Consider the following 18,103-nt stretch of genomic DNA (forward strand, 5'->3'; position numbering starts at 1 on the left):
GTTGGGGGTGTTTGTTGGGTTGATGTGATGGCCTTCTGATACTCTATGGTTGGTCTTTTGATTTTTATATTTTGTTGAATAAAAATATTAAAATAAAAAGAAATCCAGTTGGTTTCTTGACTTAATTTAGATGCTGTGTTAATGATGAATATTTAGCATACAGCGACTCTCCCCTTGGCATTCTAAAACTGCTGGCCAAAGATGCATCCTGTCTGATAAGAGAAACGTAACAGAATGGGGGCAAAGGACAGATCAAAATCCTCCTCCAATATTTTGATTATAGACACTTGCAGAAAGAATGTTCATAATTTGAACCCTGTCTTTAGTGCCCATCTCGATGCAAATCCTCACAGGAAGACAGAGTATAAGAGATAAACCATATCGAGTTGACCAGTGATGTTTACACAGCTTGAGATCATTCATCAGCACCATGACTTTCCAATTTCCGCTCCCCTCTCCACCCGAGAGCATTGTGCATTATCGACTGAGAACTGTGTGCACGGGGACCTTAGAGGAAAAACTTAGTGAAATGAATTACAATCTGCTACTCCTGCTTACTCTAACTACCTTCAGGAACAGAGTAGCAGTTTGTTATAGTCTGGAGTATGATGGTAAGGATTTTCCATTTTCATTCCCGTCACTATATGACAAACAGCCTCAGCAAATGGAGCAGCTGAATTTGGGGGACGTTAGTTGCTGGTGTGTTTTGTGCGGCGGGAGAGGAATGTGTGGTCTGAATCAGAGCTTTCATCAGAGTAAATAACTTCAACGCAACCACTGTTAATAGCAAGATAGGGAGGACATTTCAGTGTTTTCCACAGGAGAGGGGAAACAGTTGACAGCTGAGGAGAGGGTGAGTGATGGAGCGGGGGGAGGGAGGTTAGAGAAAGAGTTTTTTTTTTAGAAACGTCTGGAATCTGGTACAGAGGGACCTCAGACCGAGGGGTTAGGGAGCGGAGGGTGAAGGGGTGGCTCCAGAGGGGTCTGCTTCACTTGGTGGCTCTAACACGGTGTCACATTTCTACCATTGACAACTGGGAATAGAGAGTGGGAGTGCGGGGGGGGGGAGGGGGGGGGGGGGGAGAGAGTGGGGGTGTGGGGGGGTGGATCAAATTGATTTATTTACTGTCACGTGTACTGAGATACAGTGAAAGTATTGTTCTGCGGGCAGCTCAGACAGGTCATTCCGCGTAGGAAAAGAAAATACATAGGGCAAACATAAAATACACAGGGCTGGATTCCCTCAAAATGGGACTATGTCCCCACGCATGTGTAAAAACGTTCGAATTTTACTCCAGAGATTCCTGGAAAAAAGCTCAGCTAATTCAATGCCCTGCAGATTGCTGGCAGGGACCTGAGTAATTCACGCAGCTTTAGCTGGGGATACACGCCCCCGCACTTCTGGTTTGGATTCAGCGCATGCGTACGGCGGGGGCCTCCAGCGGGCTGCACCGAGCTCCATGGCAGACTAGGACCCGCGGAGCCACACACAAAAATTAGAACCCCAATCGGCCCCGCGCCCGAGCACCTAACCGCCCGGATCTAAACCCCCGGTCGCCTATAAGGCCGCCCCGGGGTCCAATCCCTCCGCTCCCCACCGGGCGGCCGCGGACTGAGTCCGCAGCCACCACACCAGCACCCCGACCGGCAATAGGTGGTTAGTTCCACGCCGCCGGGAACTCGCCCGGTCGGGAGCGGAGGATCGTTGGGCTGGACTCTGTCAATGGGCCCCCAGACGATTGGCGTACTCCGCGATCATGCTGAGTCTCGGGTCCTGGAGAATCGCCGGACCAGCGGCAGGCGCCCGATTTCGACGTGAAAGTGGATTCTCCACCCCCGCGCCGAATGCGATTTCGCCGCGGGGCTGCAGAGAATTCAGCCCACAATGTACATAAAATACACGTGTAAATACACGGCAGCACAGTGGTTAGCACGTTTGCTTCACAGCTCCAGAGTCCCAGGTTCGATTCCCGTCTTGGGTCACTGTCTGTGCGGAGTCTGCACGTCCTCCCCGTGTCTGCGTGGGTTTCCTCCGGGTGCTCCGGTTTCCTCTACAGTCCCGAAAGACGTGCTTGTTAAGTGAATTAGACATTTTGAATTCTCCCTCTGTGGAACCGAACAGGTGCCAGAGTGCGGCGACTAGGAGATTTTCACAGTAGCTTCATTGCAGTGTTGATGTAAGCCTACTTGTGACAATAATAAAGATTAAATTTAATTAAAAATACATAGACACAGACATCGGGTGAAACATACAGGAGTGCAGTACTACTCAGTGGAGAAGATGTGTGAAGCGATCAGATCAGTCCATAAGAGGGCCGTTTAGGAGTCTGGTAACAGCAGGGAAGAAGCTGTTTTTTGAATCTGTTAGTGCGTGTTCTCAGACTTTTGTATTTCCTGCCCGATGGAAGAAGGTGGGAGTAAGGGTGTAGGACTGTAGGGTGTGACCGTGATGCAGTTTGAGGGGAATGACAGTATCTTCAAGTCAATGTTTTTGGAATGAGCAGCCAATTGGGTTTGATGGAGTTGATGATAAGGCAGCACCTTGTCCCAGGAAGTAATCCCCAGGAAGCAATGTGTGAAGGCTGGAAACAGTCTGCCCAGGGACAGGTTTTGAAAATATTACACAAGAAAATGAGGGAGAGCAGGGGAGGGAAATAGAATAAGAACGCGCAATTGTTTAAGTAGGATTCTGGGATGGTGATAAATCAACCATGGTTGACCAGGGAGTGAAGGATAGTATTAAACTGAACAACAAATGTGGCAAAGATTAGTGGTAAACCAGAGGATTGGGGAGATTTTAAAAGCCATGAATAGAGGGTTGGTGTGATATGAATAACAGGGCGACTGAACGGACGTTGCTCGCCAAGCCGCGACTAGACTTAAAGAAGGCCGTGGAAATCGCTCTGCCGAGGGAGAGTGCAGAGAGGGGAAGTCAGGAGTTTCAGGGAATGGAAGTCAGTAGTGTGGGGCCACACTATTTGAACTGGAATTTGACACAGGAGCCACCGCCGTCTCGGTCATTGGCAGGTAAACATTTGAGAAAATTAAATCGGCAGTAGTGTCGGCAATTATAGGATACTGAGGCATGATTGGCCATGTATACAGGAGAAACACTGCCTCTAACGGGGATTATGATGACCCCAGTAATCTACGGATAAGTCTGTGAGGTTACACTGATTATGGTAAAAGGTCATGGCCCCAGTTTGCTAGGATGCGATTGGTTGCAGCCTCTCTGCCTTGACTGGCAGCAAATTTTACAGATGGGCTCAGGAGGCCTCTACAAGATATTGGGGAAGTATCCTGAGGTTTTACAGACCGGACAGGGGAAAATCAAAGGGAGCCGTGGCGAAAATCCATGTAGACCCTGACGCACAACCAAAGTATTTTTGGGATCGCCCAGTTCCGTACACACTGTTACCAAAGGTTGAGATGGTTAGAAGACCTAGGGACCATCAGGCAGGTTAAATTCGCCAAACTGGGCAGCACCAGTAGTCCCCGTCCTAAAGCCCGGACGAAACTTCGTCTTTGTGGTGATTATAAACTGACTATAAATAGGGCCTCCAGATTGGACCAACACCCGATGCCGCAGATCAAGGACTTGTATGCAGAAGTGGCTGGAGGTCACTTGTTCACAATGCTTGATATGAACCATGCAGACCTCCAACTGGAGATGGACCCTGGGTCTCGGCGGTACATGATGATAATACCCACAGGGGTTATATGAGTTCACTAGAATACCTTTCGGGCTATCGTCGGCTTGGCGCCATTTTCCAATGAGTTTTGGAAAATATTCTGTGGGGCTTACCTCGTGTGGTGGTTTATTTGGTCAGGGGCACGACAGAGAATGAGCACCTGAGCAATCTGGATGAGGCGCTCAGCCGCTTAGCAGAGACGGGGTCCACCTCAAGAGGGAGAAGTGCGTTTTTCATGCCAAAGAGGTCTTCTATCTGGGGTAGCGTGGGTCTACACCCAAAGGAGAAGAAAAGGTTACCTGCCATCAAACAAGCCCGCACACCGGAAAACACAACCGAATTGCGATAGTTTCTGGGACCAGTAAACTACTACGACAAATTTATCCCGGGCCTCGCAGCCCCCCTGCACTAAAAAATCAGGAGTGGCGCGGAGAGCGCTGCAGGAAGAGGCGTTTGCTAATGTGAAACGGCAGATTACTTCATCTGGCCTGCTGACGCACTACAATCCCACCAAATCACTCCTAGTCACATGTGATTCCTCACCATACCGCATCAGCGCCGTTCTGTCACATCGGATGGACAATGGTAGGGAGTGGCCAGTTGCACTCACCTCCAGAACACTGGCCGTGGCTGAACGCAATTATGCGCAAATCAAGAATGAAGGTCTGGCCGTGGTCTTTGCTGTGAAGAAGTTCCATCGGTACCTGTAGAGGTGGCGTTTCATGGTGTTGATGGCCCACAAGCCACTGTTGGGACTCTTCAAGGAGGATAAGGCCATTTCGCCCATAGCGGCAGCGAGAATCCAGAGATGGGCCCTTTTACTGGCGGCGTACGAGTATACGTTGGAGCATTGGCCAGCTTGTGAACACCAATCCATTGAGACAACTCCCGCTGACAATGCAACCGCCCCCCAGAGCCGATGATGTTAGAGACATGCAGCACTTCGTGGATACGCTGCCGGTTACAGCAGCCCAAATATGTGAGTGGACACAAACAGATCCATTATTGCCCAGTGTTTGCCATGTAGTACTAAACAGGTGCCAGCATCGGAAATTACCCAGTGAGTTAGACTTTCACCAGCAAAATAGCAGAGTTCAATCTGGAAGACAGCATGCTCCTCTGGGGGACTCACGTCATGGTCTCGTACAAGGGTCAGGACCCCCATAGTAAGGGACCTGCACAACGGACACCCTGGTGTGTCCAAAATGAAAATATTTGCCGCAGCTATGTCTGGTGGCCATGGAGATAGAATGACTGGCCCAACAATGTAGTGAGTGCCAAGAACTGCAGAAGCTCCAGCCCGCTGTACCTCTTCATCCCCAGGAGTGGTCAGGAAGGCCTTGGGCACGGTTTCGCACCGATTTTTGCCGGCTCTTTTAAGGCTCCACGTTTCTTTTCTTTAAAATGTATTTTATTACAAACATGTATCAAAACAGGTTACAACACGGTTGTAGGGCAGCATGGTAACACAAGTGGATAGTGCTGTGGCTTCACAGCGCCAGGGCCCCAGGTTCGATTACCTGCTGGGTCACTGTCTGTGCGGAGTCTGCACGTTCTCCCCGTGTCTGTGTGGGTTTTCTCCGGTTTCCTCCCACAGTCCAAAGACGTGCAGGTTAGGTGGATTGGCCACGGTAAATTGCCCTCAGTGACCCAAAAAAAGGTTAGGATGGGGTTAATGGGTTGCGGGGATAGGGTGGAAGTGTGGGTTTAAGTGGGTCGGTGCACTCGATGGGCCGAATAGCCTCCTTCTGCACTGTATGTTCCAACACATAAACACCCCAGGAAACATACTTCCCAGCAATCAACTATACAGTCAGTACAGATTTTCCCCCTTTTTCACCCCCCTCCCCCCTGCGACGAACAGCTCCTCAAACACGGTTACAAACATCCCCCACTTTTCTCAAACCCCTCTGCAGAGCCTCTTCACTCCTACTTTATCTTCTCCAACCGCAGGAAGTCGTACAGGTCACCCAACCAAGTCACTACCCCCCCCCGGTGGCGATGCCGACCGCCACTCCAGCAAAGTTTGCCGCCGTGCAATCAGGGAGGCGAAGGCCACGACATCGGCCTTCCTCCCCTCCATGAGCTCCGGCTTCTCTGAAACCCCAAATATCGCCAGCAAAGTGTCCGGGTCCACTCCCTCCTCCACTATCCTGGCTAAGGCCGCGAACACTCCCGCCCAGATTCTTCCCAATTTTTCGCAACCACAAAACATGTGCACGTGATTCGCTGGCCCCCCGCCCATACCTCTCACTCTCATCTGCTACCCCCTGAAAGAACCCACTCATGCTCGCCCGAGTCGTATGCACCCTGTGCACCACCTTAAACAGTACCAGGCTCATCCTTGCACAGGAGACAACAACGTTGCCATTGTGTTGAGCCCAATGCCCTCCTTCTGCACTGTAAATTCTATGATTCCATGAGGAGAAGGTGCCTCACTCCATACTCCCCAATTGATCTCCCCACCCAACTCCGCTTCCCATTTCTCCTTGATCTTCACCACCCGGTCACCTCCCTGCTCCCCCAGCCACTTATATATATCCCTAATTCTTCCCTCCCCTTCCACATCCGGAAGCAACAGTCGCTCCAGCAGCAGGGTCATTTCCCGGCAACCTAGGGAATCCCCTCCAGACCTTTCGCGCAAAGTCCCTAACCTGCAGATACCTGAACTCACTTCCCCTTCAGCAGCTCTACCCTCTCCCTTAGCTCCTCCAGACTGGCAAACCTTTCTTCCAAATACAGACCCCTCACCTTGACCAGCCCCACTTCCCTCCACCTCCTGTACACACTGTCCACCCCCCACCCCCCCGGCTCAAACCCATGATTCTCGCACAGCGGCGTTAGCACCGACATCCCTTCCACCCTAAAATGCCTCCTCAGCTGATTCCATATCTTCACCATGGACTGCCCCTCTGGGTTCCCTGAATACCTACTTGGAGCCATTGGCAATGCCGCCGTCACCATAGCCCTCAAACTAGACCCCTCCTCCATCCTAACCCACTCTACCCCTTCTCCTTCCCACCACTGCCGCACCAAATGGGGACATGGCGAGGCCGGTAGACGCGCCCTAATTATCAAAGCCCAACCCAAGTGGGAGGCGAGCAGAGAAGTCCCGACTGGGATCTCTACAACCTATAAATAGTTACTTGTGTAATAAATAACGAGTTTCTTTAAGCCTCTCGTGTGGACTCCTCTGTGGTGAATCTTTGGAATTCCCTGTCCCAGGGGGATGTGGAAGCACCGTCATTGAACTTGTTCAACACTAAGATCAGTAAATTTCTACGTATTGATTCTATGTATTGATATATCAGAGGATATGGAGGGGTGCTGGAATGGATCAGCCATGATCTCATTGAGTGACAGAGCAGGGTCAAAGGGCTGAATGGCCCTCTCCTGCTGCAATTTGGGGCTGGTTTAGCAGAGGGCTAAATAGCTGGCTTTTAAAGCAGACTCAGGCAGGCCAGCAGCGCGGGTTCAATTCCCGTACCAGCCTCCCCGAACAGGCGCCGGAATGTGGCGACTCGGGGCTTTTCACAGTAACTTCATTTGAAGCCTACTTGTGACAATAAGTGATTTTCATTTAATTTCATTTTCATTTTCAATTTATGATGTGCCTAATACACAAGGGCCGGGATTCTCCCCTACCCGGAGGGGCGGGGGGTCCCGGCGGGATGGAGTGGCGGGAAACACTCCGGCGTCGGGCAGCCCCAAAGGTGCAGATTTCTCCGCACCTTTAGGGGCCAAGACCTCACCTTGAGGGGCTGGGCCCACGGCGAGTGGTTGGCGCACCGCTGGCCGATGGGAAAGGCCTTTGGCGCCACGCCAGCTGGGGCCGAAGGGACTCCGCCGGCCGGCGGAAGTCCACGCATACGCGGGAGCATCAAAGGCTACTGACGTCATCCCCATGCATGCGCAGGGTGGGGGGAGTCACTTCCGCATCGGCCATCGCTGAGGCTATGGCCGAGGCGGAAGGAAATGAGTGCCCCCACGGCACAGGCCCGCCCGCGGATCGGTGGGCCCCGATCGCGGGCCAGGCCACCGTGGGGGCGCCCCCTGGAGCCAGTTCGCCCCGCGCCCCCCCAGGACCCCGGAGCCCGCCTGCACCGCCAGTCCCGACGGTAAGATAGGTGGTTTGATTCACGCCAGCGGGACTGGCATGACAGCAGCGGGACTTCGGCCCATCGCGGGCCGGATAATCGCCAGTGGGGGCCCGCCGACCGGTGCGGCGCGATTCCCACCCCCCGCCAAATTTTCAGTGCCGGAGAATTCGGCGGCCGGCGGGGACGGGATTCACGCCGCCCCCCGCCGATTCTCTGACCCAGCGGTGGGTCGGAGAATCTCGCTCCAGATACCAATACTTTTACAAGTCAAGAATGCCTGTGTAATAAATAGTACAGTGGTTAGTATGGTTGCTTTACAGCGGTAGGGTCCCAGGTTCAATTCCTGGTTTGAGTTGCTGTCTGTACGCAATATACTTTTTGATTAACAATAGCTGTTCAATCTTTATAAAATCTGTTTGCTGAGCAATCTTGTAGAAAAGCTTCAAATAAACCAACCCTACATTTAATTTTCCAGTCCTGTGCGAGATTGGTAAATTCCTATTAGGGAAAAATGAGAATGATCCTGATGTAGACAATCAGGTGACAGTGGGTGTACGACAGTGGGTGTACGACAGTGGGTGTACGACAGTGGGTGTACGACAGTGGGTGTACGACAGTGGGTGTACTACAGTGGGTGTACTACAGAGGGTGTACTACAGTGGGTGATTTACCCCTGACTGGAACGTCTAGACCAATGCCCTGTTTCATTCCTTTCAGAGAGGAAACCTTTATCCCAAACATTTAGGTGCGATCTGAGCACAGGAGCTCTAAGTGGAAGGATTGGAGTATACGTACCACACCATCAAATGAAGACTTTTGTCAATACCACACTTCTCACAAGCACCCCAATTTTAAAAGTGCTTTAGGGACAAAGAGATCCTTCTTAAAATGTAGTAGCTGTTGCGATGCAACAAGCGAGACAGCCAGCCACTCTATGCACAGCAAGACCCCACAACCGTCAAGGTTATAACGACCAGATCATCTGTTCCATATAACGTGGATTGAGGGATAAATATTGTTTCGGACACTGGGCCAAACACCCCAGCTCTTTATAACAATGGCCATGGGATCTTTTACACCTCACTAAGAGGGCAGATGGATCATCCATTTGGACGTGACCAAGAACAGCACCTCCTTCAGCACAGCCCTGGCAGATCAGCTTAGAACTTTGTGTTCAAGCCCTTGAGTGGTATTTGAAGCTGTTACCTTGAGATGGAGGTTGTTACTCAGTGAGCCACAGCAGATACTCATGATGCCGTGTGAAATCCCTTTGGTTCAGAGCTGGGACGCGTGACACCTTTTCTTTCAAAGGTGATATCAGGGTTAAACATTCCTGGATCTGGTTAAATCAGGTTGTGGATAGAATCAGTTCTGTATTTTAACCCGGAAAGGCTGGGATTATTGTCAATGGGGAAAGCAAACCTATTGCTGCCCCAGAACTCCAGCTATGTGTTAAAACCCAGAACAGGCCCGGGACTATAAGAGGAATATTTTGATCTAGTATATCATTGCAAAATTCTGGATCTTGGCAAGTGATTTCATAGGGAGGCCTGGGACAGGAAAACACAGTTAGACAATTCTTCTGAATGTTGGGATGTTGTAAAGATCAAACTTCATAAGTTTCCTGCAGATAATGTCCAAAGCAAATAGACCTGTGTGTTTAACATCTCAAAACATGCAATGAACCAAAAAAATATTTTTGTTTCTGTCCTGCCTCTCACATCTTTCAATGTGAAGGATATTGGTGCTGCAGTCAGTTGAATATATGTCTGCATTATGCAGCCAGGATTTCAGAATCAAACGCACCCGGGGGGGGGGGGGGGGGGGGGGTGTACAGAGGGGGGTTAGATACAGAGTGAATCTCCCTCTACACTATCCCCATCAAACACTCGCAGGGCAGGTACAGCACGGGGTTAGATACAGAGTGAAGCTCCTTCTGCACTCTCCCCATGCAAACTTTCCTGGACAGGTACAGCACAGGTTAGATACAGAGTAAAGCTCCCTCTACTGTGCCCAACAAACAATCCCAGGACAGATACTGCATGGGGTTAGATACAGAGTAAATCTCCTTCTGCACTCTCCCCATCAAACACTCCCAGGACAGGTACAGCACAGGGTTAGATACAGAGCAAAACTCCTTCTGCACTGTCCCCATCAAACACTCCCAAGACAGGTACTTTGAAACATTCTAGGATTTGGACCAGAAAATAAGACAAATGATTATCTCTTTAGGAAAACTGTCAAAGATACAATGGGCTGAATGGATTGGATTGGATTTGTTTATTGTCACGTGTACCGAGGTACAGTGAAAAGTATTTTTCTGCGAGCAGCTCAACAGACCATTAAATACATGGGAAGAAAAGGGAATAAAAGAAAATACATAATAGGGCAACACAACATATACAATGTAACTACATAAGCACTGGCATCGGATGAAGCATACAGGGTGTAGTGTCAATGAGGTCAGTCCATAAGAGGGTCATTTAGGAGTCTGGTGACAGTGGGGAAGAAGCTGTTTTTGAGTCTGTTCATGCGTGTTCTCAAGACTTCTGTATCTCCTGCCCGATGGAAGAAGTTGGAAGAGTGAGTAAGCCGGGTGGGAGGGGTCTTTGATTATGCTGCCAGCTTTCCCCAGGCAGCGGGAGGTGTAGATGGAGTCAATGGATGGGAGGCAGGTTCCTGTGATGGACTGGGCGGTGTTCACGACTCTCTGAAGTTTCTTGCGGTCCTGGGCCGAGCAGTTGCCATACCAGGCTGTGATGCAGCCCGATAGGATGCTTTCTATGTTGCATCTGTAAAAGTTGGTAAGGGTTAATGTGGACATGCCAAATTTCTTTAGTTTCCTGAGGAAGTATAGGCACTGTTGTGATTTCTTGATGGTAGCGTAGACGTGGGTGGACCAGGACAGATTTTTGGAGATGTGCACCCCTAGGAATTTGAAACTGCTAACCATCTCCACCTCGGCCCCGTTGATGCTGACAGTGGTGTGTACAGTACTTTCCTTCCTGAAGTCAATGACCAGCTCTTTAGTTTTGCTGGCATTGAGGGAGAGATTGTTGTCGCTGCACCACTCCACTAGGTTCTCTATCTCCCGCCTGTATTCTGACTCGTCGTTATTCGAGATCTGGCCCACTATGGTCGGATCGTCAGCAAACTTGTAGATGGAGTTGGAACCAAATTTTGCCACGCAGTCGTGTGTGTACAGGGAGTAGAGTAGGGGGCTAAGTACGCAGCCTTGCGGGGCCCCGGTGTTGAGGACTATTGTGGAGGAGGTGTTGTTGTTCATTCTTACTGATTGTGGTCTGTTGGTCAGAAAATCGAGGATCCAGTTGCAGAGTGGGGAGCCAAGTCGTAGGTTTTGGAGCTTAGATCTGAACTTGGCTGGGATTATGGTGTTGAAGGCGGAGCTGTAGTCAATAAATAGGATTTGGAGATGTAAAACATTTTGAATCTGTCTTTTAAAATTCTAATGCAGTCATAAATTCAATAATATGTTCATCTCTTTATTCTTTCTATTTTCTGGTTTAGATTACAGTGATAATTCCAGTGATGATTCACCGAACAACCCAGCTATGGGTCAAGCCCCAGACATAAGGAGCTTTGCTGGTGTGACTATATACTTGAATGGCTCGAATGAGACAATCATGACTGTGGGTGAGAGAGCCAAAGGCTTCTTGACTGGTCCCATCAGCACAGCTATCATCCCAGCTTTTCTTATCCTAGTCTTTGTCATTGGGCTGCCCGCCAATGGGCTGGCGCTGTGGATCATGGCAACAAAAATCAGGAAACTGCCTTCCACCATCTTCCTGATCAACCTGGCCACCGCCGACCTTCTCCTGATCCTGATGCTGCCGTTCAAGATCGCCTACCACCTCCTGGGCAACGACTGGCTCTTTGGCGAGGGTCTCTGTCGGGCGATGACCGCCTTCTTGTACGGGAACATGTACTGCTCCATCCTGCTGCTCACCTTCATCAGCATCGACAGATACTTTGCTCTGGTGCGTCCATTCCTCTCCAAGCGCTTCAGGGACAACAGGTTTGCTGTTTGCGGTTGTTCTGTGATTTGGGTCTTTGCTGTGCTCCTCGTGTCACCATTCCTGTTTGAGGATCAGCTCTACACAGTCCAGGACCTGAACATCACCACTTGTCACGATGTGTTACAACCAGGAAAGCTGGCTGCGTATTTCTTCTATTACTTTACGTGTCTGGTTATCGTGGGATTTCTAATTCCATGTTGTATTACCGTCTTCTGCTATGGGTCTGTAATCCAGGCATTGATTCTGACTGAAAAGAGATACATTCGAGCTGCTGTTGTAACGGCTTTGATCCTGCTGGTGTATGTCGTGTGTTTCACTCCGAGCAATATCACTTTGCTAATTCACTACTCTGAGTATCACCTCACAGAGGGCAGCGATCTCTATATTTATTACATGGTCTGCCTGGTTCTCAGCAGTTCCAGCAGTTGCATCGACCCTTTCATTTACTACTACCTTTCGGATGAATTTCGATTCAAAGTAAGGCAGGTGATTTTCTGTCGGAAAGGAAAAGGCAGAGAACTTTCCGGGAAAACATCCCAAGAACTTCTTCGCACGACTATGACCCACACTCACTGAGCGGGGTGTCGATGAGGGGGGGGGGCGTCCGATTTATTGCGGGATCGTCAGAAATCTGCCAAAGCCGAAAATAACCTGCTGATTGGAGATGTGTAAATTGAGAAATTATTTTCACTCCCACCCAGTTCAATAAGCGCAAGACTGAGAGAAGTCCAACATCTGGCTGGTGAAATAAAGTTGGGAAATTCGACTTTCCCCAATGCCATCAGATTGGAATTATGAAAATAGAAATTTGTGCTTCTGTTAAGTTTTCTGGAAGCTTACCCAGCTAGAGTCAGGCCGTAAAGGGGGGAAGGACAACAGCCTCCAGACACAAGTGTTGGTGTTTACCCATGTCCCACCACCTTCACAAATCCCTCCTTCAATCAGTCATTTCAATTATCTATCTCGCAGACTCAACAACCCTCTGGCATGTCTTTCTGTTCTCCTTAGAATTCCTACAGGGCAGAAGGAGGCCATTCGGCCCGTCGAATCTGCCACGACCCTCCGAAAGAGCACTCTAACTAGGCCCACTCCCCCGCCCTATCCCTGTCGCCCCACCTAACCAACACATCATCGGACACTGAGGGGCAATTCAGCATGGCCAATCCCACCTAACCTGCACATCTTTGGATTGTGGGTCGAAACCGGAGCACCCGGAGGAAACCCACGCCGACACGGGAAGAATGTGCAAACTCCACAGAGACAGTCACCCGAGGCCGTAATCAAACCCTGGTCCCTGGCGCTGTGAGGCAGCCGTAAATCAGCCTTAAATCTCTTACATTTAACGTTACCCCGATGTTCCCATGTTCTTTCAGACACTGGAAACAATCTGTTTGCATCCATCCTGTTTCATACCTTCAAAGTTTTAAATATATCTGGCCGGACGGTGGCACAGCGGTTAGCACTGCTGCCTCACGGCGCCAAGGACCAGGGGCGTCATTCTCCGCCGGCGGGAGTCTCCGTTTTGCCGGCGCCCGGGGGTTTCCCGACGGCGTGGGGCTGCCCCACAATGGGAAACCCCATTGACCAGCCGGTGTTACGGAGACTCCCGCCGGCCGGTCGGGGCAGAAATGTGGCGGGGCGGGTAGGAGAATTTCGCCCCCGGTTTTATCCCAGCTCCTGGGTCACAGTCCATGTGGGGTTTGCACATTCTCCCCGTGTTTGCGTGGGTTTCACCCCCACAACCCAAAAATGTGCAGGGTAGGTGGATTGGCCGCTCTAAATTGCCCCTTGATGGGAAAGAAAATAATTGGGTACTCTTTAAAAAAAAGTTTTTAAAAGTTTTAAATATTTCTATCGACTTAGTCCTGTGATCTCTGCTCTCACAAAAGCTGTGTTAATATTTCTTACTGATTGGTTTTATTTTCATGGATCTCCCGGGGGGGGGGGGGGGGGGGGTTTGCACTGCATAATGTATAAATCCTAAATTAGAACCCCCCACCCCCAAGATCCATTCCGATCAGCAGCTTAAGGAAGATGATCATTTATGGACACGTGTTCCATGGTACACGTACATCAGTGCTCAGCGCAAACAAACTGAACATCTCTGTGAAAGCGAATGAGTGGTAAGTGAATAGGACAAAGTCTTCAGTATTCTCATCTGACCATAACCAGGAGATGACTCAAAAGCTGCTCCTGAGCTTGTACAGGCTTTTAACTCAGGATCTGCCGCTCTGGTATCTTTGCCTACTGTCTGCAGCGAAACTCGTGGAGCCAGTTACCCAAACCTCAGCAAGCCCATTGTTGGGATCAAATTCTCCAGGTTGAACGGTTGAAACACAGCGAGATTTCCAAATGTTTCCCTCCAATAGGGACGACACTGTCTCCGGAATGTGACCGGAAAGGGCAGCTGATTCAGAGCAAAGTTGCAAATGGGCGAGTACTCGCCGCCCCAGCGAGCAGTCGAGGTCCGCTTGAAACCGAACCAGCGGAACGTGCGGGGGACGGGCAGCGAAATAAAACCAATGGACAAATGTTGGGAGAGGATCGGGGACGTTTGTTAATCGTCCCCTCCATCATCGGGGCGACAGCGAGACATCAAGGATCCTCGTGGGACCAGAAGGAAACATCAGCGATCCGCGGGGTTTCTGGGAGAAATGCTAGTTTATTACTGGCTGGAAAATCGGTCTCTGACATCAGGAACATTTTCTATCTGCACAGCCTGAACACACGGAAACTAACGTTAAAGTATTGTGTGGGATTGGCAGTGTGCTGTAAAGGGGTAGAGTGCCATTGTGTGGTGTTATTCAACACTGCAGGGTCAGCTTTGTTACACGCCAGCAAAGATGGAGGGAGCATGTGTCAGAAATTGGGAATGATCTCCAGAATTATTCATTTTCTGGAGGATATGAACAGGATGCACCAATGGTGATCATTGCAATCTGAGCAAACTAGCGAGCGGTTTCAGTAAAATCAGAGTGTAAAACCAATTGAATCCCACCAAGACACTGGATAAAAATGGTGAAACAGTCTATCTCATTATTCAATTGTTCGGTCTCCCCACTGCACCAGGACCCCTCTCCCTGCCTCCCAACCACCTCCTCTCCCCTTCTCTCCCTCTCCCATGCCCCCTTCCTCCTAAGCTTTCTCCCCCTCCATATCCCCCCCACTCCTCCCACCCTCTCATTTCTCCCTCTCTCTCTTCTCCCTCCCTCACTCACCTCCTCCGCCTCTCCCACTTAATTCCCTCCCCCTCCCCACCCCCATCCATGCCACCTTTCTCCACCTCTCCTCCCTCCCTATCACCCTTCCCTCTCTCCCCTCCCTCCCTCATCCCTCCCTCTCGCATCTCCTCTCCCTCTCTCTCCACTCTGTCCCCCTCTCTCTCCCTCTCACCTCCCTGCCCCCTCCCCCACCCCCTTCCTTGCGCCTTCCTCCCTCTCGCTCTCCTCCCTCCCTATCTTCCCTTCCTCTCTCCTACCTCCCTCTCTGTCCCTATCTCACCCCCTCTTCCTCTCTCTCTCCACCCAATCCCCGTGCTCTCCCCTCCCCCTCACCAGCCCTTTCTCCCTCTCTCCTCCCTTCCTCTTGTCCCTCTCTCTCCCCCTCACACTCTCCACCCTGTCCATCTCGCTCTGCCCCTCTCCACACCTCCCTGTCCCTCCCTTCCTCCCTTCCCCTCTCAACCTTTCACCCCTCCCTCTCCCCCTCTCTCCCCCCTCTTTTTACCCCCCTCCCTCTCTCCTCCCCCCGTCTCTATCTCACCCCCCCTCTCTCTCTCTCTCTCTCTCCATCCTATCCCCGCTCACTTCCCTCTCCCTACTTTTTCCCTCTCTCCCCCTCTCTCCTCCCTTCCTCTTGTCTCTCTCTCTCCCCCTCTCCCTCTCCACCCTGTCCCTCCCTCTTTACCCCCCTCCCTCTCTTGTTCCCTCTCCTCTTTACTCACAGTTGAAGAGATTGGTTCTGATTTAACTTTCACAATAACCCGCGGAGGGTCACAGCTGGGAATGTATTAGGTCCATTCCCAAACCTAACCGTCTACTTCCCAATCTCTGGGCGTGGGCTGGTCACATTGGAAAACTGCTCCAAGTTTCTCTTCATTTATTCGAATATTATTTAATCCTCCCAAAGGCCTAGCAATGCACTCAATAATCATTATTATCTTGTTATAAAATCTCAATTTAGATGTTAAACAATGACATTGTAGTTGTGTGTATAAATGCAGCTTCACACCACTCTGAATGTCTATCTCATGATTCAGTGTGAGATAAAATTATTATTAGTCTTAATATTCACATCACTCTCGCTTTCAGAAAGTACTTCCTCTATTTGAAACTGACAGGGCGGGAACCTCCGCAGATTCTCCATGACAACAGAGACACCAGGAAAATGGAGTGAATTCCCCCCCTTCCCAACAGATATTCAACACCACCTCCCATCCCAGTATAACTCCCATCCATTCAGAAGAGTTAAAGTAGCTCCCCTTTCCAGGCAGTATTACAAGGCAGTGTTAATTACGTCCTCACATAAATGTGGGGGGCGATTCTCCGAGCCCCGCGCCGGGCCGGAGTATTCGGCGCAACCGCGCCCCGACGCCGACGGGCGATTCTCCGAGGGGCGGAGAATCGGCTATTTGCGTCGGCGCGTTTGCCGCGGTGTCGACCGCAGGCCGCTGGAATCGGCGGGGCTGCCGATTCTCCGGCCCGGATGGGCTGAGCGGCTGCGCCGATACGACAGAGTCCCACCGGCGCCGTTCACCCCTGGTCGCTGCCACTGGGAACTCTGCGGGAACGCTTGGGGGGCGGCCTGTGGTGGTGGGGGGGGGGGGAGGGGGCTCCTTCGTCCGGGGGCGGGGGGGGGGGGCCTCCGATGGGATCTGGCCCGCGATCAGGCCCCACCGATCAGCGGGCCGGCCTCTTCCCCCCCCCCCCCCCCCCCAGGCCTACTTTTTGGCGCGGCGGGCCCCTGAACCCCGACCCCATGTTGGGTCGGGGACGCGCGCGGAAGATGTCCCCCCCGCATGCGTGGGTTGGCGCGGCGCCCATTTGGTGCCGCGTGAGGAGGCTGGAGCAGCATGAACCGTTCCAGCGCCGGGGGGGCCAGAATAGGTTATACCCGGGCCCTGTTCGCGCCGTCGTGAAACGCGACAGCATTCACGACGGCGCAAACACTTGGCCTCCATATCGGAGAATCAGCCCCACGAAATTTAAAGGTATTTGAACTTGTTCAGCAACAGGTTTTCCAATTCACTCCTACATAAGTCCAGGAACCTGGGTCGCGATTCTCCGACCCCCCACTGGGTCGGAGAATCGCCGGGGGCTGGCGTGAATCCCGCCCCCGCCGTGTACCGAATTCTCCACCACCAGAGATTCGGCGGGGGTGGGAATCGTGCCGCGCCGGTCGGCGGGAATTGCGCTGGTCGGCGGGCCCTCCCTGGCGATTCTCCGGCCTGCGATGGGCCGAAGTCCCGCTGCTGTCAACCCTTGCCAGCTGACGTGGATTAGACCTCCTTATCAACGGCGGGACAAGGCGGCGCGGGCAGGCTCCGGGATCCTGGGGGGTGCCCCCACGGTGGCCTGGCCTGTGATTGGGGCCCACCGATCCGCGGACGGGCCTGTGCCGTGGGGGCACTCTTTTTCTTCCACCTTCGCCATGGTCTTCACTATGGCGGAGGCAGAAGAGACCCCCTCCCCTGCGCATGCGCGGGGATGACGTGAGCTGACGAAAGCGTCCGCTGACGCTCCCGCGCATGCGTCGCCCGGCGAAGTCCATTCGGCGCCGGCTGGCGTGGCGCCTAAGGCCTTTCCCACCAGCCGGCGAAGCGGAAACCGCTCCGGCGTGGGCCTAGCCCCTCAAGGTGAGGGCTTGGCCCCTAAAGGTGCGGCGAATTTGGGGCGGCCCGACGCCGGACTGATCCGCGCCGTTTTTGGCGCCGGGTAGCGGACATTGCGCCGTTTGCGGAGAATCCCGCCCCTGCTTTCCAACGGCCGACATGGTGGCGCCGTGGTTAGCACTGCTGCCTCACAGCACCAGGGACGCGGGTTCAGTTACAGCCTCGGGTGACAATCTGTGTTTAGTTTGCACGTTCTCCCCGTGTCTGCGTGGGTTTCCTCTGGGTGCTCCGGTTTCCTCCCACAGTCCAAAGGTTAGGGAAGGTAAGAGGGCTCGGGCGGGAGAGTGGGCCGAGTTTGGGCGCTCTTTCAGAAGGTCAGTGCAGATCTGATGGGCCGAATGGCCTCCTTCTGCACTGCAGGAATTCTATCGATTCCCAGTCACT

General features: G+C 51.9%; 1 protein-coding gene across 1 annotated transcript; it reads left to right on the top strand.

Annotated features, from left to right (window-relative positions):
* The first annotated feature begins 430 nt into the window (after positions 1–430).
* Positions 431–16,061, top strand: LOC140395769 (proteinase-activated receptor 3-like). Its single transcript, XM_072483926.1, has 2 exons — positions 431–611; positions 11,321–16,061. The coding sequence occupies exons 1-2, from the start codon at positions 431–433 to the stop codon at positions 12,403–12,405; spliced, it is 1,266 nt and encodes a 421-aa protein (XP_072340027.1). The 3' UTR covers positions 12,406–16,061.
* The last annotated feature ends 2,042 nt before the right edge of the window (positions 16,062–18,103 follow it).

This window comes from Scyliorhinus torazame, chromosome 18, assembly GCF_047496885.1.
Source record: "Scyliorhinus torazame isolate Kashiwa2021f chromosome 18, sScyTor2.1, whole genome shotgun sequence".
Lineage (NCBI taxonomy): Eukaryota > Metazoa > Chordata > Chondrichthyes > Carcharhiniformes > Scyliorhinidae > Scyliorhinus > Scyliorhinus torazame.

What these genes read in the sequence shown, in the direction of transcription:
- LOC140395769 (XM_072483926.1), top strand. Translation starts at nt 431, where the DNA reads ATGACTTTCCAATTTCCGCTCCCCTCTCCACCCGAGAGCATTGTGCAT. An exon ending in TTATAGTCTGGAGTATGATG is followed by an intron (nt 612 to 11,320) that starts GTAAGGATTTTC and finishes TTTCTGGTTTAG; the next exon opens with ATTACAGTGATAATTCCAGT.